Source organism: Tauraco erythrolophus, chromosome 4 (assembly GCF_009769465.1).
Source record: "Tauraco erythrolophus isolate bTauEry1 chromosome 4, bTauEry1.pri, whole genome shotgun sequence".
Taxonomy (NCBI): Eukaryota; Metazoa; Chordata; class Aves; order Musophagiformes; family Musophagidae; genus Tauraco; species Tauraco erythrolophus.
This window is the reverse complement of record NC_141468.1, coordinates 26,688,090-26,716,016: the sequence shown is the minus strand read 5'-3', so window position 1 is coordinate 26,716,016 and position 27,927 is coordinate 26,688,090. Positions and strand designations below refer to the sequence as shown.

Here is a 27,927-nt window from a genome sequence, read left to right as displayed (position 1 = left end):
TGTGGAGTCTCCTTCTCTGGAGATGTTCAAAACCTGCCTGGACGCATTCTTGTGTGATCTGATCTAGGTGGTCCTGCTCTGGCAGGGGGATTGGACGAGATGATCCTTTGAGGTCCTTTCCAATCCCTAACATTCTGTGATTCTGTGATCTTTCACCTGCATGATATGTGTGCTATGCTGATTTGTAGCAGAATAAAGCAATAGAAACCAAATCTAAAACAATTATTTCAATGATATTTGGTCCTGCAGTCTGGGAAAATAAGAATATTGCTTAGGTTACAATGTACAGTAATAATGTTATGAATATCACAATCAGTTACATCTTCATTACTACAGACTTATCACATAAAGGAAGTTTCTAGACAACTTTCAGAAGCAACTTAGATGGCAAAAAAAATATTAAAAAAACTTATTTATTTAAATATATTTAAAAGATTTTTTATTTAAAAGATGATAATACAAAATAAATATATATATTCTATTATATGTAATTCTGGAATAGGTTATGAAGTAGAGATACTTGCATATGATTTCATTCTAAAGATACTGTCAGCAACATTTTGGGCGTATTTACAGAGTAGTAATTTTTTTCTCAAGTTTTAGGCAAAACTGAAAGTCAGATGTTGTTCTGAATGATACTTTTTCAAAGTTATGGGAACTGTGTAACAATAGCATAAAGAAATTTAAGCTAAAGAAGCCAACCTGAACATTCCAGTCAGATCCGAGTCTCCTTGATTAGAGTGTAGAATTACTAGGAAGTTCCCACTACTTTGAACTTATTAGTACAAATTTTAGAACACCTCTGACGTGACAGAAATTTAACTGTTCATCATTCATTGTAGTAAAAACAAGCAACCTACTCTATGCTCTCATTTTAGTAAGAAAAATGATGCATAGGAAAAAAAATTACCTGCCTATATTTCTCTTCATGTACATGTAGTGACTAAACTGCTCAGACCATGATCTTCTAAGTGAGGACCTAATAAGACATATATTTTGCTACAATAAAATAACATTTATTTTTTTAATACTACCTTCAATCCACATAGGACTGAACGGTCTACCTATCTATTCTTCTTATCTTGCATAAGAAAAACATTTATATGTAAATTAAACTTAAACCAAAGTTATTACTTAGTGGTTTGGAAAAAAAGCCCGTTACAAATCACACTAAACTTTAGGTTTTCTCAATCCCTCATCTACAGTTTCATGAACTTAAGGTCTATTTTCAGTTAAATATTAGTTCATCATTTAGCCTTCTAAATTACCACCCGCTTTGTTATTTTTAATGAAAATACAGAAAAATTCCTTTTTACACATGAACAGCCTTCTGAAGTTGTGATTTGAGCATCTCCAATGACAAGCAAGGCTCTTTAGCTTTCATTCTTTATGTTTTTTAAAAATCCAATAAAGCAAACATTTAAAAGAACAAATGTAAGGTTTCACAGGAGCATGTATTTCATGTATTTTCAGAATTGAACCCTTGCTTGAATCCTTGCCATGGGTACCAATAGAAGCTGGTGCCCAGCTTTGCCCAACTACTTTTAGGTACTTAAATATACTCACAGATTCCATCCATTAAAGGGCAGTCAGTCTAGGACAAGACCAGGCAGAGATTGAACTAAATCCCCAGAAGTTCATATAAGGTGATCATCAGGTCCTCAGCAACCAGTGAATGACTTCACAGATCTTTTTGGGCTCACTTCACACTTGGCTCCCTTTGTAGTCAAGAAGGAGGCACATGCCAAGCACAGTTCAGGTCTTTCAGATTTCCACCTCTTTGTATTGGGTAGCATAATTTTGGTAGCCATCAGTGGCTAAAAATCCTTCATAGTGCCTCAGACAAGTCCAGGTTACTGCTCTTTGCACTGTTCATCCTTTAATTCCTCTCCTTCCATGGTAGGATTATCACATGTAATATGCCACCTGGGTATAGGGTTTAATCTCATCCTACTGTTGCAACAAGTGGCTGTTACTAGTAGGTACTCAATCAACCAGTCTCTCTCATGCAGTGATGCTGCATTCAAATCTGCTCAAGTGGAGTAGCTACAAGTTATGAGTCACAGAAACTCTGATGACAAGTCCCCAGTGATGCTGCAATACAGCTCATGATCATTGTTACGGTTTGAAAGTGACCTCTTCTATAACGTGATAAACTGAAAATTGCTGCCAAGGTGGTTTTCCCTCACACATGAACACAAAGATCAGGAAGTTTAGATGCAGAGAGATTTAAAATTGAGAATTACAGAGAGAAATTTAATAGTATAGACTAGAAAAGTCTACCTAGCTGTTCTGTGGGTCACTGAGATGCTTGGTCACAGGTTTCAAGATCTTGCATGACAAAAAAAAATAAATATTGGCATTTACATCTGAATGCAAGGCACCATTAAGGTAAACCATAAGAGATAATCCATGCTGAAAGAATAAGAGTTTAGGACCCAGTGAGACTGTGACAAAACCATACATTATTTAAATATAACTTACATATTTGTGAGAATGGATTCTTAAATCTATTCTCAATGCTTTTACTTGATGTTTTAAAAAGTTATGAGTAAAAACAAAGCAAATTTTTTTTAATGAAAAAAATATATTTTAAGTTTTCTGACTATTAACCTTGCTTAACTCATAGATCTTTTTCACATGAAGTCTGTTGTAGTTAAGCTAAGTGAGTTTGGATCTAAAATTAAATCTCAGATTTTACAAATATTTCAGATTAATTACTATGGAATGAATGAAGAATGACAACTTAATTAGTAATGCTTCTCTTGGCAATTAGGATTCTCTTGGCTTCTCTTAGCAATTAAAGTGGCAGTGGCATATCATTAAGGTGTTCAAGATACCCCATGCCTCCTCAGAAGCAATTACTGTGAGAAGCACTGAAAATCAGGCTCATAGCTATAATCTGTTCTCTAAGGATCTAGCAGCAGGATAAACACTTTTGCTTTTTCTTTCCATAGTAATTTTCCATTAACTCATCATCATTATCCAATCAATCATTAATGTAATTTTAATGTGTCATTTTTCATGAAGTTCAATTTTCATTTTTAAAATGTAACTGATTACAGTCAATTGATTTTGCAAAAGTGTATGATATTAAAATCATTTAAATGAAGACAGTTAACACATTAGCACTTTTCTCCATGGCAAAATGCTAGTGTTCATTTAGCACAACGAAATACTAGCATTTAGCACAATTTAAACTAGCATAACAGAAAATACTGCTATGAGACACCTTGGAATAATAATAGTAAGGCATCCATACATCACTAAAAGTGAATTAGAAATCGAGCCATTCTATTATGCTGCTTTTAACATACACAGGAAATTTTTACCTTAGTATATACAAGTGCATGTTGCCTTACGAATGTAAAAATGAGGACAGGTTTGTCAGATTTAGCAAGAAATATAAGATAATTATAGCGACATGAATGACACTTTTGACTCTCTGACTAAACAAAAAATATACACCATTGCTATTGAACTTAAATTTAAAAATCTTTACTAATTATGGGCCAAAATTTGACCAATACTTCTGCTGAACTGTAAAGTCACTGGTTTAGTTTTCAAATTTTATATTAGTTTCTCAGTAGTCTCATTCCATGTGTCAGAAGTTCCTGAAACACTTGGGTTTACTCTGCACTGGGATATATGAGTCTTGTCTTGCAGAAAGGGCCTTGGATCTTTGGAGTCAGCAACTGTCTGAGAGTTGCTGTTGCAAAGAAAGATAATCTCCTCTTCCTAAGTTTTAGTAAAAAGCTCTTATGGTTTCAAAAGCATCATGTAACTTCACGCAGCAGGAAAAGTATTTAAGTTACAGATCAGCAATGCCAGCCCAGTTCAAGGTATTCAGCGACGACTACGTTTCACAAAGTACTCTGAAGTTTGCAGCCAGGATGCTTTTCACAGTAGTTTCTGACATATTCTTCTGCAGGATCATTCATTGAGTAGAGAAAATATGCTCTACATATATAAATATGTGATGCTGGATGTTAGATGACATGAAAATGAAGCTTTGCACTTCACTCCTCTTCTGTCTTTGAAGCCAATGAAACTTAACTGAAACTCCGATACTTCTTTATGCTTTCCTGTCAGAGACTGCAATGAAATCTTTCATCCAGTGTCTCTAAGGTCCTCTGCATATGGCAAGCAAATATGAGGTCACATTGCCCATGTTTTGAGTCTGAGCATGAGCCAACTCTAATTCAAAAGTGTTGTGACCATGCTGCCAACCCCAACAGTTCTGCAGTGCAGGTGCTGGCATCACATTGTCAGTGTTTGGTCATGGCAGAGCGCTGACCAAGTATAATCTCTCTCTCTCTCTCTCTGCTGCCAGGTCCCATGACCTCCTCAAGTGGTCATATCCGAAATACTTTGTTAGATTAAAAAGAAACCTTTAACTTACTTTTCCTTCATAAATAAAGTTTCTTTACTAGAGAATTCCCTTTAGATATGCCTGCTTTTTTTCATCTTCCATATTACTGACATCTCCATTCGCTTATAAGGAAGTCTTTGGAAAAGAGTTCATTTATGTGGATAGATGAGAATGAGGTTCTTAAGACAGCTTGGGCACTAGTTTTGAAGCCAGTTACACTCAGCAAATATTGTCCCTTTTGCCAGTAACAGGAGAGACAAGAAAAGCTGTGTACACTATAAAATCAGAGCTAGAGGGAGTAAGTTTTACTTAGACCCAGATGACTTGAATGCACACTTGATTCCGGTGTTCAGATCCTCTTGCAGCAGACGGCTGCATCCCACAGTGCTTCAACATATTTTAACAAGATTTCACAAGGTAACAACTGAGACAGCCTCAGGAAACAGGAGCATTTTCGGTTGTATGGTTAGTGAAACAAGACTCAGGTGATGACCAAGGCTTTCCTTTATGGCAGGCACCCTTTACCCACACACGAGGAATGAGTGGCAGAGGATTATTTTTTCATCAATGGCACAAAGGTAGTTTGATAACCTCCCATTTGCCTACGGATTACAGGTCATCTCAAAATACTGGAAGGCCTGATGTTGCAAATGGCAGTGGGAAATCTCTGTCAGGTATTTGTAGAATGATCTACCTCCAAAATGTATTTGAGACTAAGTAGGAGTAATTATAATAGAAATGATAAAGAGCACTGATACACTTTCTCACATTTCTTACAACTCTACTGTTCTTATGATAGGATACGGAAATGCTTTGAACAAAACTGCAGATGTTAAAAATACAAATCAAGTGTGTCTGCTGCCAAACAGAAACAGCTGTATGGGTCAGAGGACATCACAAACCCTAAACTACCACCTATGCAAACAAAAAGTCCTCACAGGAATTAATTGAAGTGACATATATTTCACATAAAAAATCTATTTAATTTCATTCATCTTCATAAGTTTATATACACAGACACTATTTTATCTATAAAGATCAATATTTGTAACTAGTAAGAAAACTAAGAAATATCAGTAGAATTGAAGATATTTCTCCCAACTGCATGGTTACCTGTAGCAAAACTGTCTCATTACATAGCAAAGCAGCCTGAGTTTCATTTAAAATAAGAAGAGACTTAGCTTTTAAAAATCACTTAGGCAGCTATGCATAGTTTATCTCTGATCTGAATTTAGATTTGAGAAACTGTGAATTAGGTGGAAGAAAAAAGATGACATGACGGAGGCCCACATCTTGCTCTGGTAATTCATCTTTCCAAAGCTTTGTTGTCTGATGATTAGGCATTTATTTTAATTTAGTAGATAATGTATACTTCTTCTGAATGCAGGACACATACAGAAAAGTTTACCTCACCAACTCCAGTGTACCTTTCCTTTTTTTACCATAGCCAATGTCTTAGCATTGATAAACCAATCTGTCAAGGTATTCCTCCCTACCTAGTAGCTTTGAGAAAACTCAGAGAACTCTGACATAGCCTAAATACCTAAATTTTTGGGCTGCTATAGTGAGGCCATTGACTAAATGATCAGAAAAGGATTCCAAACTATCTGATATTACGTAACATCTGAAAAATTCAAACAAACTCAACAGATTCTTCCATTTGAGTTTCCTCATGCTTCCCAGTCTCGACGTTCACAACTGAAGAAGAACAGCGAGAACCTCACTCTTCGAAGCAGCCGCTGAAGCCAGTGCTCTGCTACCCTTTTCTAAGCTGGAAGAAAAAGTGCAATAGCAACGAACAGAAAGCTAGATGGTGCTGATATACTGACTTCATGGTTACAACTAGATGTGCTTCTGACAAACTTGGAAAGACAAATCAAATGTTATACAGAGGTACAGAAGACTTTACGTATGTAAAGAAACATTATAATTAGTTAAGTATCTACGTATCTTAACATTTCATACAGGCAATTACGTTGTGTTGCTAAGAAACGAAAAAGAGCAATGGGAATTTCTCAGAGAGCCCCCTCTCCTTTTCGTGAGAAAAATGTTACTGTTTTCACTAATGAGAAAAGTATTTTTAGTAATTTTTGAAAAGTAATGTAGAAAGTTATTGTTTTTATCTAATGGAAAATAATATTAATTGAAGAAGTCTATGCTACATATTACCATATCAAGTATTAGTAAGGATTTCCTAAGATGTTGGAAACATCTGCATACAGGTTTCTAAGACTTTTCTTCACATGTCATAGCAGAAAGCAGAAGAGAACTTACAAGAATGAAATTTGCCTTTCACCTCTTTGAAAAAGTTCTGGACAAGAGCTACGCTGAAATGTTTTACTTCAGAAGTCAAAACCAAATAATACTACTTTTTAACACTGTCCTGTTCAGGCTGTTCAATTTGTAAGAATTTAATTTATTGTTATTACTTATTTTTCTTTTTTCAGTATGACCATTAAGCATTACTAATCCTTTTAAAGCAAGCTACTTGAAAAAATCTCAGTATTCCTTTTTATTTCTAGATTGGAAGCAAGAGAATAATACCCTTTAGTAACCACTAGGCTATGCTAACAGACAACTTAACTGACACAAAATCTACTTTTAAAAAAAATTCATGGTTTCAATGCACAGGGATGTGCAAAGGCACATTAAAAAAACCCCGCACATTAGAAAGGTATTTACAGCAACCCACGCATCTGGAGTGGATTAACCTGTCCTGCTTGGGTTTTCAACCCTAATTTAATTATGAGTTAAGGAGAGCCAAGTGAGTCTTCCTGAAGCAAACAGCATCTCCCTAATGCTGCTATTCTAACTCGACAGAAATAAACAGGGGTTTAGTATTTTATATAGGGAGTTTTAGGTCCAATTTTGCTTATTTCCTCTGATGACCTGTTTTAGATTCAAGACTGCACAGAAGAAATTATTAGAAATGTTAAAACCCCTCCATTTGTATGGATGTTGGCTTTACTACCTTAATAGAGAAGATTAAAAAAAATCTTTTATGTGCCCTACATTTTAGACAAGGAGAAGGTTACCACATTCTATGAGAAGGCGGCAAATACATTACAAATTGTGAGAAAGGAATCTGAAGTATCATGAATTGCCAATAATCGGAACCGTTCTACAAATCCCCATTAATGAGTGACATTTACCTTGTCTTTACTCAGAATTTCTGGCTGTGTATGCTTCCCCTTGTAATCTATTGAGAGGTTTTAAATTTAAAAGGGTGGTTATATATCGTTTGGGTTGTTTCATACTTTGAGAGCCTTTCATGCAAGAATAAAAAAAAAAATCTAAAATAAATAATAGGATTATGTTTACAGTGAGATGTGTATGAGTATTCCTTATTTTTTAAGCATGTAAGAGAATGCATAGAAAAATCATGGAGTGTTTCCTTGACCAAGCATTTTTTAAGAAATCACATTAGTGGAGTAACACGAGATTAGCCGTATGAACATGTTAACATAAACACTAATGTAAAAGTAATGTGGTTAGCAAAGCCACCTCTTTTTCGCAGCGGAACAAATGAACTGCAATTGAGATTCATAGTAGTGCTGAGTCATAAGGATTTTTATTTCTTGCTCTTAGGTTACAATTTATAATGCAAAAATCCCAAGTTTATAATTTTATTTCAAATATAATTATTTGTTATGACTGTAGAAACCAAAAGAGGGAACATGATCTGAACGTGCTGCAGTCCAGAATACTACTCATGAATTAAAAATCTCGGTTTAAGTACAAGACAGTACAATTTGCAAAACTGGATATTCCTGAAGAATAAATGCAAGACAGGTTTTAAAATCTTTCAGCATATCCCCTGTGTCAGTAAGTAAAGTAAGTCTTAAATAGGAGAAACTTTTCTGAAGGAGTAAAACTGTAACCCCACAGCTAGCTTGGGCCTGTGGGTTTTGCTGACCCTGCAGAAGCTGAAATATTTGAGCATAGCTTCTGTATCTGAAAAAACATTATTATTTTTTTTAATCATGATAGAGCATTAATCTAATAAAACCCCTCTTTCTGCAATTGGCTGTGGGGTAAAATTTTAATTCAACTTTGAATAAATTTTGAGATTCTCAGCTGCAAGGCCAACACATTGCCTTCTTCTCCTATGAGACAAATATGGATCTTGTACGTTGGCTTGTTAACTCAGACCGACACAGAAAATGTAAGTTGTCTAGTTCAAAGATTGGGCAAAGATAAAGCATGAGATGTTCCTCAAAAATAAACTGAATGATTAGAACTTAACTGCGATAATCACATTAAATACGTTAAAAGTTGGTTAGTAAGGTTGTAAAATTAAACTTGCTAACATGACAAAGTTCCATGCTTTGTGTACTCTATGACACTGTGCTTAAATATCTGATCACATACTAAAAATAAAGTAAAATAAACCAAAATAACATAAAATAAACAAAAACCTCCCAGCCCTTTTCACTACTCATGGTAGCAGCAGCTGCCTTCCAGCTCTCCAACAGTTTCTTTTCTCCAATGGCCTGTTTCAATGCACGTTATGCAAACACTGCTTTACAGAGAGACTCGACTCACTTGCTTTTCTACCTGGTGCAGGTTCACCATGGAGCTGCAGAGCCTGGCATCGCAATAACAGTGCCCAGCAGAGCTTAAGCCTTTGGCCATGTGTGAGAGCAGTGACCATGCCCCACTTCCCCCAGCTCATGGAGGAGACTTTTCTACCAGTCGCTTCCCAGGATTTACCTTCAAACATCTACGACACTGGAAGGTGGTGTTATTCTTACTTTATAATGGGAGAAGTGAAGTACCAAACACTTTAGGCTTCGGATATTAAGTGGAAGAGCTAATCTTTGGGATATTCGGACTCTAACAGCATAACATATATTTACAGCCCAGTTTCCATTGATTTCAGCTAGTAGCTGTGAGTGTTGGGCAATCTACAAAATCAGATTCCAGTTTATCAAACTGGGCACAGGAAACAAATACCACCACCAGCTACTCTAAGTGGAAACATTTCAATCTCTTACAGGAAGGTCCTTCTGAGTAGCACAAACGGGGATAAAAGCCAGTTCTTCCAGGCATCACTTAACTACCTTAACTGCAAAATATTCCTTTGCCTTCCCATAATACTGTCCATCATCCACTGCGTGTTTCCAGCATCTTCACAAATAAGGAACACAGTATCAGTTCAGAACCAGAATAACTTTAATCTGTGTGTTGAAGCAGGTGGGAATCCCTCTTGGAAAAATATCAAGGGACCACCTAATACTTATACTCACTCAGGAAGCCAAGAGAAGGCTGCAGAGAGTGTCTGAATGTTGGCTTTTCATAACATTAACAGCTCCTGACTGTACACATTAATAATTTTTCTGGCAGGTGGTTTTTTCCCTCCAAACAAACATCCTCTTTCTTCCTCTCACCGCAACTCCAGTGCCATCACACAGTATTTCATCAAGTTTTTCAACAGTTATTGGAGGAATTATTAACCTTTTATTTCATTTCACATATATTTATGGTGGAGGAGTCCATACAGCCCTCCCTTGGTGCCCTAACTTTTCTAGACAAATATGTAGGTAACAATCATTATAATTGGCTATAGAAAGGCAAAATTTTTCTATATAAAGAAAGGGAAATGATGACTGACTTGAGAACTTTTGGTGGGAAGAACAACAATATTTGCCTGGAGAATAGGGACAGCGGTGACTCTGAAGTAAAATGAAGAAGTAAACAACTGTGCCAGGAGATTAGGATTCAAAATCAATGTGAGGAAGTAACCAGCAGCAGCAGATGAAAGGGATAATGATTGAATTACATTACTGAAAGTAATATTTGATTGGGCAATCCATTTAATGCCCAGACAAGAAGACTAAAGAAAGTGACATAAAGACTAAAGAAGTGACATAAACCAGTATGGAAAAGCAAACTAGGGGGTTAGGAAGACTCTCTGAAGACCTCAGAAGAACAGCTCCCAGCTAAGAAAGCCTCTGAGGAAACCCAGGAGCACGATGGGAGGAAGCATTGGAGCCCTGCCCTTGCTTCTGACCCAGGTCAAAATAAGTTGCATATTATACCCTAATTGGAGTTGCAAACAGCACGACCCCAACATTATCAGTGACCTGATCAAAACCAGGGACTTCTCCCAGTCACCTGTTGGGACTGGTGCACAGGAGCACAATATCCCTGATGTAGGTGTGGTGTGGAGTATGCAACTGAACCAGGTCACATGCAAGTTAGATGCATCTGTTGTGTATTATTCGTTACTGATGTTGTTCAAGTCATCCCGTCCCCATGGCTGCCTTTTGACAAACCCTTGAAGAACACAAGCAGCACCATGCCACCCTGCACCACCTCCTTCAACTGGCTGAATACGTTCCAGCAGCAGGAGCTTGAAACCACGCTAGTTGACCGAATGTAGACAAGGATGTGCAACAATTACCAAACCATTTCAGAGGTGTTTGGTGAGTGCAAATGAATGGGGCAGGGCGTGGGGACTGACAGGACAGCATCATGCTTTAGTACATACAAGCACTTTTCTCCCCTCCCTAGGTCCTCTCCACTCCAAATTACTCACATCAACCCGGTCTTCCTGCTCTCTCCAGCCACATTATTCCATTTCCCTTATTTGTGTATTTGTGGCCCTACTTCTAAGTCTTCTCATCTCAGTCCCAGTCTCCAAGCACAGTAGCTTCAGTTCTCCCGCTGGCTCCACGACTGGTTTCCCTGTCTTTCCTCCCAGCTCCTGGTCACCAGCCACAGGTCTCCAGCCAGCATATATCTCATTGTTACAGTCCTGATCATTTGTGTTTAAGTTTCCCAAAACCAAAATGAGGGCTAAGGTTGATACCTGGGAAATTTCAGCCCAACTAATTACAGCTTTGCAAAAACTTAAATAAGATGTGGGGGTTTTTTTTTAAAGAAGTATTGAGTATATGAAATTTTGGCAATTGCTGTCTGTATAAAACAAGCAGAATATTAACAGGAGAAGATTAAAAAGAAATCTAAATAGTATGGCCACTACATTAATTCTACATTAACATGTTGAATAGCCCTCTTTTTTTGAAGTGTACTTAACTCAGAAGAAGTTAAAAAGATGGAAAACAGCCCTGGTAATTGCTTTATAACAACAGACACAGCCTTGCTTACCGTCAGCACCACTACCTGTTTCTGCAGTTGGGATGAGGAACAGCTGTGGCAGCTGGCTAAGGGAGCTGTCTTTATGAATATCTATTCCATATAGTTTCAGTGTTAGACAGAAAAAACATCCTTAAATTGGTATTCGTACATAAATTCCTTTCAAGAGAAATACCATAGAGCAGACAGAGAAACAAAAGGGGAGACTATGTTGCAAGTACCATTACATTCAGGTATATAATTATCATATTTTAATAGAAAAATACGTTTCTCCTTTTTCCAGTGTTCTAAATCATAACAGTCAAAACCAGTTTCTAAATGACACTGTACTCTTAGTTCTGCATTTCAGAGTTAGCTCATCATCTGTCTTTACACATCACTGAACATCTGAAATTATTGTTATTCCTGACTATTCCAAGCTTTATGTATAAAATGAGCATATAACACAATGCCATGCTATAGGAACTGTTATTTATAATGTTTTAAAACTTTATGTTTTTAGCTACATATGCTTAAACACAGGCACAAAGCGGCAAAATAACAAATACAGACAGCCAGAAAACGGACACTTACCCACAGTGCTTCATGTGAGGTGGTTTATCCATTCTCACCGCCAGTTTAATTTTCAAGTCACTGTCCTGGCTGTTTTTGGGGACTATCATTTTATGCAGATCAGGTGACTTTGGGCTATTGGATGTTGGATACAACACTACCTGCAAGTCATAAAATAAAAACTTCAACGAGTTGATATAAAAAAGATCTGCTAGTCTTTCATGGAAACTTCTAAGCAGTGAGGATTCGTGTTGCATCTCCTCCAATCTGAAAGATAACTAAAAAAGGCTTCATAAAGCTAATAAACCAGTTGAATCAGTCTTATTGTAATAGACAAATTTGCAAAATAAAAATTTTCTTACAAATAGGAATTTTCATATTATGAATTAATAAAATTTCCTCCTCTGTTAGTTCATTCTGAGTTAACAGTTTTAAACAAAAAGGAACAGCTGACACTTGAAAATGGTCATGTACAATTAAACAAGAACCTAAACTTTCATATTACTCAGTGCCCTACTGGAAACGTCCTATTGAAACAATTTGCTGTAGCATTATGCAACGGACCATTCCTCCAGAAGTGACATGGCTTAAAGGCAGAAAACCAAAATATGCTCTTTCTTACCAACTCCATTTTTTGATCAATAGTATTAATAAAAGCCAATTATAGCAAAAATCACAGAATTTAATTAATCACAGAAATTAATTGGAGATTAATTCCAAAGTATCTTTGCTGCAAATGGAGTATAATAAATGTAAGATACTATGTCCAGTTCCCATGTGATATGACACAACTCTTTTGTTTAATCTCCAGTGGTAGATATATTAAAAAATTAAAAATACACTGAATTCTAAATATTTATTTTTAAAACATTTATATACATTTCTTTACAGTTTTACTAGCTAATCATTAATTTTAGATTAATGTTAGTCAAAGCTGTTAAATATTTATTTATTTACCATCCAGAAAGTTTATCTGTTTATAGTCAGTACAATTAATTATTACTACTTCATTAAATCCTTACCCACACTCACATATTTAGCAGTTAAATGCTGCTGAAACATAATTTCCTTTCATTCTTATTATAAGCACTACTTTTGAATCAATTCAGAATCTAAACATGCTATTTAGGAGACTTTCATCGCATTCAGTGAGTTCTGAATTACCATTACCATGAAGCAGTATTTCAAAAGCAACAACACTCTAAAAAGCAGCATTCTTCACATTTTTTATTTCTTAAAAACTTAAAATTAATCCTAATGTTAACCATCAAGTTAATTTCTTATACACAGTACTTGTGCCTTGTCATACACACATAAAACACAAGATATTCTCCTCTGTGTTGTTAGGAAAGTTGAATCAAGGATTTGAGTTAAGAATCTCCAAGCAAGTGTAACTCTAACAGATGTTATTAAGCCAAAACTATTACAATAGTGTCGTTCAGATCTAATCATCTGAAAGATGACGTAAGCTGACGGCCTTCAGCTTCTCATTTCAGTATTTTGCAGAAATGCCTTCCTGCATCCTGTTAACACCAGGAGCTCAAGCGAAGCAGAGAAATACGATGCATCACCCCTAATCAAGTGTGCAACCTTTGTAACACCAGTGGCAGAAACAACCTGTCAGAACGATTGAGTACATTCAGTACCTTTTAAAGAGATAGAAAAAGAAAAAGCATATTCTGGTTTAGTAAATCAGGAGGCTACTTTTTTTTTCTTTTTGCAAACGGGTAGCAAACACTAAACAGAGCTTGTTCCTTCTTTCCCAAGAAACAAGCTGATTTTGATTTGGAGTAAAAGCCATCCCTTAAAAAAAAAAAATTAAAAGCATTATGAGTATGGTAACCTTTGAGTTCTGAAGCATCAAACAGAAAATGATTTTTAGTTTGTTTATCTTTTTAAATGCAAGATTATATAGACAGAATTATTACTCATTCCTCGCATTTAATCACTTGGCATTCACACAGGACTGTAGGTGATGTTATGAATTTTTTCTTTTCTACAGACTGCAGTTCCTGTTGTCCTGTAACAGCTTAGTACAGCTCATGCATCTCAAGTGAAATTTTTCTCCTGTCAATTTCTTGAGTTTTTAGAATGCTGATGAAAATATAAGCAGACAAGTGTATAATTAATTCATAACTTCAGTACTGACAATTCCTTTTCTTAATTTTTAAACAAGTATTTTGGAGCTTTGTTTTCAAACCTCTCCCAGTCAGTATCTGGCAGAATATTTAAGCATGCACTGTGTTGTGTTTGTATTACACTTTGTCATACCTTCCAGCTTTTAACAATGAAAGCTAAAAGAACTTTGTCATCAACCTTTTTATCATTACACACAAACACACGTACACACATCGACACAAAGCATTTGACAGGCGTTAATTATCTTCACAATAACTTTCATACTAATATTGCCTAAAGGTAATACTAACCATTGTTTACCATATCATCAAGCGACACAAACTGTAAACTCCCATGCAATCACTGAAACCAAAACGCTGGGCAAATTTTTCTCGGTAGGAAAAGCAAAAAGTTGATGAAATTCATATTAAAAGCATTCTCTCCCCATCGGCACACATGCAATGTCATTGTCACTGTCCACAGAGAAAATTTCTAAGCTATTCTGTTGCAGATTTCCTTTCAGCACTGCTTAAGGGATTTTAATCCTCAAGTTGTTGTTCTATATTCTACTTTAAAAATTAAATTGGTATCAACTCATGTGTCTTCTCTGGAGGATATAGAACTACACCCACGCTCTTTCAGTGTGTCTAAAACTTCTAAAAGTTTCATAAAATTCCTAACACATCATACATTTCTGAGTTAATTTTTCTTGTACTTTATTTTATTTTATCTTATTTTATTGTTCTTATATCTGTGAATATCACCATAGTAGATTATTCAGCAACAGCACAGAGAAATATGAGTTGTTAGTCTAGGACTGTGTTAACAATAAGTAAACTAACATGTAATCTGCATTAAAAAGCATAATGAACAATTAATGACCAGAACGCTACACACCAAACGTAGCTGCTGTGCACTGCATTGCTTCAGCTGATTTTAGGCAAATTAATAGTATCAGACCAGTGTTGGTTGGGATAATTCAGTAAATTCAATCATCTCATGATCATTAAAAATATTCGACCATGTGGTCCAATTACATATAGTATTGAATTTTCTCAGACCACACTGTAACTGAAAAAGTGGCAAGTTCACTTTATGCCTCTCCTCATTGGGATGTAAAATAAACACAGAAATCTTAAATATTATAGAGCAACACATTTATGGGTCTGTGCAAGGTGATATTTTCAAAACACTTTCTTAACTGTGATTGACTGACAATGTTTCTCTCCTAGGCTTAAAATATGACAGGTTGACAGACACGAAGCTAATATCATTCAACAACTTAACTAACCACTGTTCATTGTGATTCAGTGGTGTATTTAAGTCCCCAGCTGCATCACAAGAGAAGTTCTTTGAAGTACACCTGAGCGAAACAGTCAATCCAGACAAGCAACTATTAACTCTCCTCTCTCTTCGGCACATTGACCATATCTTCTTTTAAAGGTATGAACGAAAAGCTGAGTTGTCCAAAATAATCTGAAAGCCTGAACAAATGAAACTTGGGACAATACTGCTTTCTCAGAGCAGATAACCAAGCAGAAATTTCAGAGTCAAAAGTGCTGTGCAACAATACCTCCTATTGATATTCCCACATTTAGATAAAGCTCTCGAGCTAACCATCCCTGGCCACAGCGGTCCCATTGTCTAAAGAAAATGCAGCCTTCAAAAGGGACCAACGGAGCTAAGAGGCAAGCCGTAAGCACACTTGAGAAAAATCAAGGGTCAAGATAACCTCTACTTTTTCTCTCATCCCACACTTGCAGCTGAGTTCAGTTTCAGCCAACTCATGTCCTCGCATCCCAGCTGCTCCCCCTCCCTATCGCCTACTTCCACTCAAACCAGGATATTCAAGAGTGGAACCCAAGCACGGGAGTTACCCACTCTTTTGTCCCAGGTATTTGAAATGAGACAGATCTTACAAGTTGAGGTGGTTTAGGACACATTTTGAGATATCAGACCTTGGGCACCAGACCTTGGTTAATCACAGTAATTCTGAGCAGACTACGCTGAGTTTTGGCTCACTGTCACAAGCAAAAAGATGAAAGTGAAGAAAATCTGCAGCTGCTCCTTAATGCTCTGGCTGAGTGGCAGATGACACTTAACATGCTATCACAGAAAACCCTTATCTCGCCTTCAGTACAGCTCACACCACACAACCTTAAAGAAAATAAAGATCCAGTCAATCAATAGCCTCTTCTTCGTAACAGCCTCAGCAATCTTCAAAAAGCAGATCAAACCCTCAACCTGCCCCCATCCCCAGGGATGTGCCCTGGTGTCCCCCATCCTGCCCTGCTCCCTGTCATCCCAGGGAGCCCCTGCTGCTTCTGGCACCCAAATGGTCCCCAACAGGAAAGCCAGAAGATTTTATGAGACAAAAGAAGTTCCCATACCTGAGGTACTCTTCCAGAGCACAAACGGTGCTACAAACGATTGCTTTTTGCCAGTGACTAAATCCACATTTTCTTTTTATCTCATTCCATGCCTAGGACAAAAAATTTTAGCCTCAACACTTAAGGTCTGGCTAAGTTACAAGCAATGGAAAACTGAATTGTAAGTCACACGACTTTAATCATAGAGCAGCATTGTGAGCTCTGTTCAGAATAAACAATACACTTGTGGTCATGCAAGAAGTCCCAGGATGAACTGGAGAAACCAAGTTCTCTAACTCCCGTGCTCTACCAGAGACACTTCTAACTCAATTTGTGATTATTTAAACCAATGAAAAACAGTGAGCACACAACACATAAGATCATACGGTCCCTCAACTGCATTTGTGGAAGCTTTCATCATGCAACATTCATTCTATAGAAAGCTTTTTCTTTCTTATGTTAAAATGTAGTGATTTGAAAAGATGCACAAGCAGAGAGGACAGGCCATTTTTATGCTAGGAAATAAACACCCGTTATTATTCGGCACATGCAAATTTATGCTGCTGGTCATTGCCTGAGCAAAGATCATAGGAAAATTTCCTAGTTATATATACACTCTGGTTTTAGATCAAAAATTATTGAAGCTGGTTTGAGATAGGAAATAGATGACTAGTAACAGTGTAGAGATCCTTTAATGTTATGTAGTTTGTGTAACTCTGGCCTCAGCCTGACTTATTTTGACAGAAACGTCTACTGACTCCTTTCAAGTCACCTCCCCCTCTAACTTGAGTTTGGAGCTGTTCTGAGTTATGTCAGCTGCTTGCCCAAAGAAAGGTTAATGTCAGAAAGCCAGAAGTTGCTGTCAGTGTGGCAAGAAGTGAAGTTCCCTCGAACGCCCCAGCAGCAGCCTGCCAAGCAGCACCGCACTCGCGGCCCCTGAGTGTTAAGTCATGATGCACGGCTGCCACGAGGATGAAGCAAAAGAAGCTCAAGGGAAGGGACAAGGTTGGAGGTAGAAGTGGGAAAAGGAGATGGCTCTTTTGAAAGTAACTCTGAGAATTCTCACCTAAGGAACCTCTAAAGAAAGAGTTAATAAAAGCTTGACCATCAAGGGAGCTTACGAGTATTTTACACAAGCCCCATCATCTCACCTGTTGAGCGATCGTTCGCTGTTGATTCAGCTATGATTGTATTACAGCTAAAACACTGAGACAAGGCTTCGGGTAATAGGTGGTTAAAAAGAAAGAAAAATCAAACAGAAAAACTGGACAGGTGCACAGTGAAAGAGCTACCTAAAATACTGGCGTTGACAAAGAACCTGGAAGACTTTGCGATTTATGCAATGAACGGACCTCTGTTGATGCTGAGCCCAGCTGAAGACTTACCTTAACAGATGTCAGCAACTGATAAAAGTTGTCCCAAACAGCCTGTTCCCCAAATCTAAGAGAGAGCATGCCTGAATGAAAAATATCTCAAGAATGTCTGAGGAGAGGCATTCTCAGAGAAGCTATTGAGAAAACCCCTGTTAGCCTGGAAACAATAACACTCAGGCAGACATAGCGGGGTGCTGACAGGCAGACTGCTCGGGGAGCAAGAGAAAAAGGGTCAGTTGAAGCAATTTCTCATCATTTTCCATACTTAAAAGAAGACAGAAGAAGTCAGACCTGCGAAACCTCAGTCATTTCAAAATGTGATGGAGAAACACATTCCCCAGGATGGCAGGTTTTAAATCAACATATTCACAGTATGAAATTGTCTCTGCTCAGCAGCCCTTCAAACACAGCACAGAAGACAACCAACACACCCGGTGCAGTTGGCATTCAGAAACTAGGCAATCAGGCAAGTACGAGTACCTAGCCAGTGAGCTGCTATTTCATAATGCCTTTAAATCAAACCCAGAGTAAAAGCACCAATGAAAGAAACCAGAATTACACAGCTAATTCTTGCTGGCTGCAGCTCAGGTTGAGAGACAATAGTTCCCTTTTAATTGAATAGTCAGAGCGACAAGGCTGAAATATTCTTATGTTCCAAAAGTAACAGCAATCAAACACCACCTGCTGTTCTCACATTGTATTCACATGTGTGCTAAGCACGCACAACGGCTGTCACTCGGAATTACTAGGTTTGAACATCTTCATACACAAAGTACTGAACAAGGAAAGTGGTGTCAGATCCCTGAGTTTTCTGAAACCACCAGGCTGATTTTTCAGAAATATTTACTCCAAACTCTGAAGGCTTCTTCACGCTTTCTCAGTTGTTGCACATACAAACGCAAATATCAATTCTGCCTTCTGTATGCACATAGGAAAACTACTGAAATGGCCAGATCAGCATCAGTCACATAAAAACTGTGCCACACATTTCAAAGATATTTGAATAAAGTAAAGTATTAACATTTCCTCATTAGAAGAAACTTAGCTTCAAAGATGCAGCCTGCCTCACTTTCTAGAAGTTAAATTCAGTGGCTCACTGTACACGGAGATCCACACAACCACAGACACAGATGACTTCAGAAACTCATCACGTTCTGCAGAACTCAAATCCAAATAATATTCTTTCTCCTCTGTCGGGGGAGTTCCTGGCTGTCGGGGGAGCTCCTGGCTACTACAATAGAAAGCACCTGTGCCTTGCTAGGACAGGTGCTGTGAGTCACGTTGGTCAGCCGGAAACCACGTGACTCATGAATGAATAAAGGTGGGGCACTCCCAAGAGGGAGTGGGGCAGTTCCCTCCTGGAGACTGGAGTGATAGGAGCCCCTGGAGAGCAGCATCTTGAAGCTCTCTGTTAGAAGCCTTTGGTTGTGACAAGGACCTTTGGAGGGTGTTAGAGCCTTCTGATATACGAGGAAGATCACAACGACCTTCTGGGTTGTGATCCCCGAAGATTGAGACATCAGTAGTCCGCAACAATTGGTGACCCCGACGTGATTCGTCGGAACAGGAACCACCGGGACTGCAGACCGAAGCTTGAGAGCGGCAGGAGCTGCGGACTGACCAAGACACCTGGAACAAGGTGAGCCGCTAAGAGTGAACATGGGTCAGAATTTTGTAAAGGAAAGCCAGACCTTCACCTTTCTCAAATCTGCAGGAATGGCTGCGGGGCTCAGTATAAGTAATGAGCATTTATATTACCTACTCAACTGGGCAGCGGGACATGAAGATCTAGTCAACCTCACCTTTACCTTTAACCTAGAACTTTGGAAAAGGTTGGGGGATAAGTTACTCTATGAAGCTGTGGTCAAGCAAAAGGGCCGGACCGACCTGCTGCGTACATGGGAGGCCCTAGATAATATAATTCAAAAGGGGTCAGCAGAAGAGGAGGAAGAGGAATCAACAGATTATGTATCTGCAAGCGAGGGGTATGAAGGGAACAACGAACTATCTGAAGGAAGACTAACCCCAGACAGCGTGGACAGCGAGTTAGACGTATCCTCGCTGTTCACAGAGATTAATAAAGTTGCGGGGACTATGCAGGGACTCTACCCCACCCTGCAGGAAATAGTGGAGCGTCCCCCACCCTTTGCCCCAGCAACCCCCCCTTCCTCCTCAGGATGCGTTATGCCTACGGCTCCGCCATTCGAGCAATTGGCCCCACCCTTGGCAACTTCATATCCCGCGGTATCTGGTTATCCGGCCCAGGTACATTTGGCGCAGCCAGCACTAGTGCGCCAGGCCGTAACAATGCTCCAAGGAGTATCTCAGCAGCTAGCAGCTGTAGTGGAGATACTGCATCAGGCTATGACCCCCCCTGTAGCAAAAGAAATTTCAGGAGAAACCTCCAAGACAAGTGACAGCTCAGCTAAGGAGTTACCACCGGTTTCTCCACCAAGGGAAAAATCACTAGAATCTATCTGTTTATTAAATCCAAACCCCTTGGGAACCCCTACAGCAATAGTTCAACGCCGTGACCCGGTCCGTTTTTGGAACGAAATAAAAATGAAAGCAATAGAGGCTGGGGATTGGGACTTGGCTCAAGTCTTGGGGCTGCCAGTCAATAACGAAAAATCATCCATGATGGAAATAGGGGAAAGGCCAAATGTATTCCCTGTGGAATTGACCCTCCCGGGTTCTAACCAGCCCAATCAATACCTGGGCTGGTCATGGAAAGTCGTACGAGACATACAAAAAGCGGTAGCACAGTATGGGCCAAACTCCCCAGCAGTAACACAATTATTACGATTACTAAACTTGGAAATATTGGTGCCGTATGACTTTCAACATCTAGCTCAGATTATGTTCCAGCCGGTACAACGCTCCATTTTTATGAGCACATGGAGGCAGTTGGCTGATCGTCAGGCACTACAAAATATACAGTTACCCCAAGGTGACCCATGTTATGCCGTAGGTGCAGATGTCCTGATGGGAACGGGTCAGGTATTTAGCAATCCGGCGGTACAGGCCCAATGGCATCCCCAAATTCTTGGGCAGATCAAACAAATAGGAATGCAGGCCCTCATGCGGACCACAGAAATGGCGAAACCCCAAGCGAAGTATTCCACAATTAAACAAGGAATCAAGGAACCTTTCTTACAATTTGTAGAAAGATTGCAAGGGGCTATAGAAAAACAAGTTTATGACGGCAATCTACGGGCCCTGTTGATAAAACAACTCGCAAGGGATAACGCCAACGCTGACTGTCGAAGAGCTATTGAAGTACTCCCAGGGGATCCCTCCCTAGAGGAGATGGTCATTGCATGTGCCAAGGTCGGGTCTGTGGAACATGAAATGACCGCGCTAGCCACCACCTTGATGGCCTCAGATAATAAGAAACTGAAGTGTTATAAGTGCGGGAGAATAGGTCATCTCGCAAAAAACTGCAAATCCAATGGCCGGCCGAGGAGCAGCAGAAAGAGAAAGTATGCACAGATGTCATATGGTCCAGGCAAGCCCTTTGCGGGAACACTGCAACAACCGCAAACTAATCCGGAAAAGACCCCTGAAGGAATGTTGCGGCAGCCGCAGATTAAGCAGCCAGAACAACCGGGGTGGATGTATCCAACCTCATCAGAACAGTGGATATATCCACCACCGACGTGGTATGACAGAAAAACATAAGAACGACTCCCCCCCGGTTCTGTTTCAAGGCATCTGACAAATGGCGATGAAAAATGGAATTGGAACATTGGAAAGCCCTAAAGGCTACTAGGTGTTTTTTTTCCTTTTTTTTCAAAAAAAGAAAGGGGGAATTGTCGGGGGAGTTCCTGGCTGTCGGGGGAGCTCCTGGCTACTACAATAGAAAGCACCTGTGCCTTGCTAGGACAGGTGCTGTGAGTCACGTTGGTCAGCCGGAAACCACGTGACTCATGAATGAATAAAGGTGGGGCACTCCCAAGAGGGAGTGGGGCAGTTCCCTCCTGGAGACTGGAGTGATAGGAGCCCCTGGAGAGCAGCGTCTTGAAGCTCTCTGTTAGAAGCCTTTGGTTGTGACAAGGACCTTTGGAGGGTGTTAGAGCCTTCTGATATACGAGGAAGATCACAACGACCTTCTGGGTTGTGATCCCCGAAGATTGAGACATCAGTAGTCCGCAACACTCCTCCTATGCAGCACGTCTCCATTTTTCCTTTCAGTGGAAAACTGAGTTTGTCCAACTGTCCTCCAGTTTGTTTAGAACAGAGAATAAAGGTTAAACAACTTGTGTTTTTCTGAAAACACTTGAAGTGGTCAGCAGGAAGTCAGAATAATATCCCCTAGCAAGCAAATTCTATTGGTCTTCATGACTGGATTTATTTGGGTTTTTTTAGAGTAAGAGCGATGTCAGACCTTGATGACTTGAAGGGTGAAGATGTTAAGTACAGACAACAACCCTTTTGTCGCTTTGTGCTCACCTGGTGACTTCTGCAGCAGAGGCTGCGCAGCCCCCAGCTTCTGCTTCCCAACAAGGAGTATATGAAGCTGTAAGTATGGTCTGCCCTCTCTATTGAAACCATGAGCCTACATCTCTTCTGCTCCACCATGAGCTAGTTCTGGAAATCAGCAGCATCTCCTCCTGAAACCGATGAGCTGTGGTGCTGTCATACTGAGATCAGGACCTACATCTTAAGTTCGTAAGTGTGAGAGACTGTTATGCACTGATGGGGTCAATGGAAATGCCTTCTCCTCTACAGCTCAGGAGAAATCCGTGCTGCCTCCACATTTCACAACTTAGCTCTGTTTTCATAAAAAGCCGATGCCTTGGTGGCAGAAGAAACCCTTTGGGATGTGATGAAAGTTCGAAATTCAAATCATGTAGCTTAATGATGTCTTCTATTTCTAATTATAGATTAAACAGAACAAAACCTTCACAATAACCACAGGGTATGGGAAACGCAAACTTCAATAACGTAGAAAAGTGGTATCAGGTCAAGACATGCATGCTTTGAAGAAAGTACTTGGCAGATGAGAATTAATGTCCACAGCAAGCCTAGCTCAGAGAAGCAGGTTTGAGGTGAATTTTTAAGCACAGAAAAAATACCAGCAGAAGTATCTTCAGGCCTTTTTGGAGTGTAACAAGCCTAGCTGAATCAGCTGCACTCCTGCAAGTCACTGCAATGTACTGACTGTAAGTCACCAAACTTACTACAACTAAACTTCTCCAGTAGGATCCTGCATCTTTTCAAAGGCTACCTGAATTTACATCTCTCAAACCTGAAAACAAAGGCGTCGACAACAACACAGCCTTTGAAAAATGTGTACCATGAGCGTACACAGCACCTTAAAAATATTTTGTAATAATTCTGTCAAATATTCTCCCGATCTCCCCTGAAGCTTGCAACCACCACTCTCAAATACCCTGGTATTTCCCAGAGAGGAAAGTTGGCAGATTCTCCCTTCTCCCAAGTTGAGTGTCTACTACCACCAGCTGGAAGGCGTCTGTCAGCAACCCTGGCTATCGCCAGACCCGGGAGGTGCAGGACAGGCCAGACGCCCGAACAGGCTAATGCACAGCCAACATACTCTTTTTCATGTTCTTCTCCACTAACGACCATGTGCTGTGCATAAGGTCATTGTGGGAGGTTTATCTTTTACTGACTTATCTTCTACAGAAGGTATTTTTTGGGCAAGGATGGGGCTGGACATTTTTGGTAAATCAGGAATGGATTATAAAATGTAAAATCAGTATCCAAGTATCCCCCGGTTACTTCTGCTTGCTACACCCAATCTCAGCACAAGCTTTAACACAAGGGGAAAAAAGGTGATGGCCTCTGTCCTTTGCAACAAGGGGGAAAAACCCCAGCAAAAAGTTATTATTTTAATAGCCTAATTCTGGTACACACTGCCAAACCTCAAGAGCATCTGATAAAAGCATACAGACTGGCCACCGAAGAACAACAGGAGAGTTAGAATCAGCAACAGAAACAGAATGTGGTTTTATCCTCTCTCACCTTTTATATATCTTGCTTTGTCTCTGGGAAAACTGGGTCAGACTGTCCAACAACAGGGCAGTGGGCTCAGCCCTAGCCTCTCTCAACCATCTCTTTTTATTTTCTCTCTCTCCCCTCACCATCCCAACCAAGAAAGGAAAGTTATTGCCAGTTGGCAAATACAGATGTGTCAGAAGGTGGCCAGGAGTGGAAAGGGAGAGGAGGAAGGGAAAAAACACAAACCAAACCGTCTGGAGCCACAGGACACAGTTAAGGCAAAAACTATATTCAATATTTTACATTTGAAATGTTTCCATTCTTTAAAATAATTTAAAATCTTTTTAATGTCCTATTCTAGAAAGTGAGACAAGCTGCAGTGTAAGAAAGCAGACCAAGGCTATACCTGAAGTTTGGCTATTTAAGGTTACAGAGCAAGAGGATCCTGTTAGCACTTGTAATTCTTAGCTCCTTTATTCTGTTAACGTTTCTTTTTTCTGACTCCTTGGCAATGACTATGCTGGCTACTGTTCACAATGGCCACACAGTCCCTTCTCCACTGCCCTGCACCTTTGCATTGACTTTCCTTTTGCTCCTTTGAAAGGACCAAGCTAGCAGGGACATAGAAGAATCTCCTCTGTGTTTAATAGTACTATGCTGTTCCTCCAAGTTCATCCTTTCAGTGTCTCTTTTCTTTGTTTTGAAACCAGACACTGCTGACTCTGATCTGCTCAGCTGTAGCTCCGTGGCTCCTCTGCATCTGCCATGGTGCCTTCCTGGCTCCTGCCGTTGAGTTACCCCTGCTGGAAATCTTCCCAATGAAGATCACACCTTCACCTCAGCCATCCTTAACCAAGTGACCTTGGAGGCCTCTTAGAAGGATATGAGAGGAGGCAAGAAAGTAATACTGAGGACACAATCCTGACCTTAACAAGCAACCCAATGTGTGGGAGAATCCATCTTTGTGCCGCCACCTGCCCTTGGAGGACACAAAGTGGGGAAGAGCCCCGCTCTTTCCAACAGTTCTCCTTGCTTGAATGAGAAACAGCCATGACTTTGAATGTAGAACTGAGCATTAAAATGTGAGCTATCCTCCATGTGTTACATGTCAGAGAGGAGAATTTCAACAGGAGATGGGAGGGTGAGATTTGCAGACCCTCTCTGCCTTGTTTACACTACCCTCCTCTTCTAGGATACATTGCACTCTCTAGCCTCTGATTTTGCCCTAAGAAGGATAAATGAACCCGTCAAGATAGAGAAAACGTGGAAAGGGAAGGGAAGCTCATACAGCACAAGAGTGAGAACTCTTATTTTAGTCTGACATATTATCTCCATCACTCCTCCCCCCTCTCTTACGCTTTCATCACTCAAGTCCTTCCTTCCGTTTCCCCAGTCTTTGCTGTATTTATTACACACCAAGTCCTCTCTCTTCTCTTGTCTTCACTCCTAATTTGACTAGCTACAAGCATTGGTAGGTCATCTAGGAATTAAAATAAGTTTTAAACAAGACAAAGAGAACCATCACGGATCCCTGATGCAAGTTTCTGAACGGCAATCCAAGTCGAGATATCATGTTTTCAACACTGGAAAAAAATCAGCCTTAAAAGAAAAAGCACTGTTTGGTACAGCCGCAGCAGAGCAGGTGCTGCACTGAATACCTTATACCGTTTTATGGCATGTTTTATCAGTACTTGCATTTCTATGATTCTATGATTCTGCACATCATTTCTCACATATTTCTTGTTTCTACACATAATACTCACTCTTCCCAGTTCTTTATCTTCAAGTGCCAGCACCCCGGTGCTTTCCGTAAAGAGTTTTACTTTGACAACAGGCCGAGGGTGAGTAGTGGTGAAATCCCCTTGAGTTCCCCATCTGCAATAAATAAAAACCGGAATTTAACTGGGGCAGAGGACAGGCCTGAGAGTGATAGGACTGTAATCTTTTGTATGGAATATTTATTAATGTACTCCTAGAACTTAATTTCCAAACTCTTGAGGGGAAAGGACATGGAAGTACATTTTTGAGCATCCAAGATAAAGTATCTACATGGGAAAATTGGCTTTTCTCTGTGATAAGACAAATCAGGGTTTTTCTATATGATTTTTGTCATCAAAAATCAGTAATAAAATGTTTTAATAGCAAACTCAAAAGCACTGAAATTATATCTTCATAGGGGAAAACAGAACCAAGCAAGAAAGCGAAGGAGGGGAAGGGGGAAAGGTAGAAAGGGGGAAGAGGAAGAAAAATCTTTGTTCTATTAAATATGTTAGTAGATTCACTGTCTTGTGCATACAAGTCAAACTAATTCAGCAAAGAATCACATCTCAATTCTAGAAAAAATACTCAGATATTTAACTTTACGTGAATGAACTATGCAGAAAGTAAGAAACCCGAACAGAGAAAACTTTATGTTTCATGAGATGTTACAACTTAGCATAAGCATGTAGGAAAAATGTAAACACAAATGCAAAAACCGGAAAAGATTGTTACTTATCAGGGTGGCTATAGCTCTGCCAGATAACTAGTGCCACATGGCTTCATGCTTTTAGTGAAGCTAAATTAGGTAGACAAACTTCTAGCTCTGAATCTCTTATCTCAGTTGAGGCATTCAGTTTGGCAGTCTTCTCCCCACACCGTGTACCAGAAGTACAAAAAAATGAAAGTTACGCAGATTAGATTGCAACTTCCTCCAACAAGCAATTCCATTTTCCTAAACAATTGCGTGGTACTCATTGCATTGACGATACTGATTCTGATTACGCTACTAGGCACAAACAAAATGCAAAAAGGAAGTGCAGCTCCAGTTTTGCTTCATTTTTTCCACTACTTGAGACATTACGATTAGCAAACTAAAGAAATAAATAAAACAGGTGACCTTAAGAGTATGCTTTATAAAAGAATGTATTACACAATCTAAAATCTTAGAAGGCCTCATTTTCAAACGTAGTATTTTCATTTTACGTTCAAGAATAATTTATATGGACTCTCCACTGTTGGAAAATGAACATACAGTAGTAATCCTCCAGCAATGGGATCTCACAGGTAAAAGAAAATCCTTCAACTAACGTGAGTTACAGACTTCAAGACAAAGTCTAGAAAGTAATACGCAACCAAAACCAAAACCAAAACCAAAGCAAGCTGTGGTTCTGGATAAACCAGTCCTACAGGTGACCGAACACATGTCAGACTACAAAAGTGAGGTTCCCTGAAAAGTAACTGAATCTTACGTTACATTCTGTCTTTGCTTTGTCTGGATTAGATGGAGGCTCTCTCTGTCTGTGGAGGAGATAGTCTTAGCCTTGGCTAAAGTAGTAATTGAAACAGGGACTCTGACAAGAAATTACCTTCCTGAGAGGGAGAAAATTTGTTTTCTGATTTGATGATAGATGCTGTAGTCGCAGGACAAGACAAGGCCCAGCACTGCTGCTCTTCCCAGCAGCAATCCCAGGGGTAGGTGTTATCACAATACAGAAATGAGATTTCCAAGGAGAACGTCTCATAAAAGATGAGATAGTTGTATCTTCAGTCTCCCCACCTCAGATCCCACTATTCAGGAAGAATGCTGCCTTGCAATTGCAAACACAATCTAAGCACTTTGTTAGTTGCACTGTCTCTCTCTTGGGCACCAGGATAATTTGTTCCTTGAACTGTGCACATCACAAAGGACAGGACCACCCAAATAATCAAGACAAACTCCTATTAAAACAACAAATCAAAACAAAAGCCTCTCCAGAATGATCTAGTGCCAGCATTAACCCACAGACAGAAGAAAAGAAATCAGAAGCAGTCATACTGACTAAATGGAAGAGAAGAGACCCAGCCTGCTCAAGGAAGAGAGTATCACCGGCGGCGGCTCAGCTTCTGCAAGCTGAGCAGCAGGTACACCCTATGGCATGTGCTGGGGTCTGGGCACCCCAGCATCTGGCTCCAAGACCTCCCCAGAAAGTGGTACAGCTTTCCTTGAAGTCACACTCCCAGGCTCCAGTTCTGCAGGTCACAGCAGGGAGGGATGGGGCACACATAAGCCTTGCCCAGGGAGCCTGGCAGAATTTGCTGCTTCTCTTATTTAGGTGCA

At 39.6% G+C, this 27,927-nt stretch overlaps 1 protein-coding gene across 16 annotated transcripts in view; it reads right to left on the bottom strand.

The window, feature by feature from the left end:
- CADPS2 (calcium dependent secretion activator 2) overlaps positions 1 to 27,927 on the bottom strand; it is a 333,015-nt gene that overhangs the window by 141,873 nt on the left and 163,215 nt on the right. For all 16 annotated transcript variants that reach the window (XM_086609733.1, XM_086609731.1, XM_086609742.1 and 13 more), the window contains exons 7-8: positions 25,613 to 25,724; positions 12,047 to 12,186 (exon numbers count right to left, since the gene is read on the bottom strand). In XM_086609733.1, the coding sequence (XP_086465859.1) occupies positions 12,047 to 12,186; positions 25,613 to 25,724 (252 nt within the window). The remainder of the gene's footprint in view (positions 1 to 12,046; positions 12,187 to 25,612; positions 25,725 to 27,927) is intronic.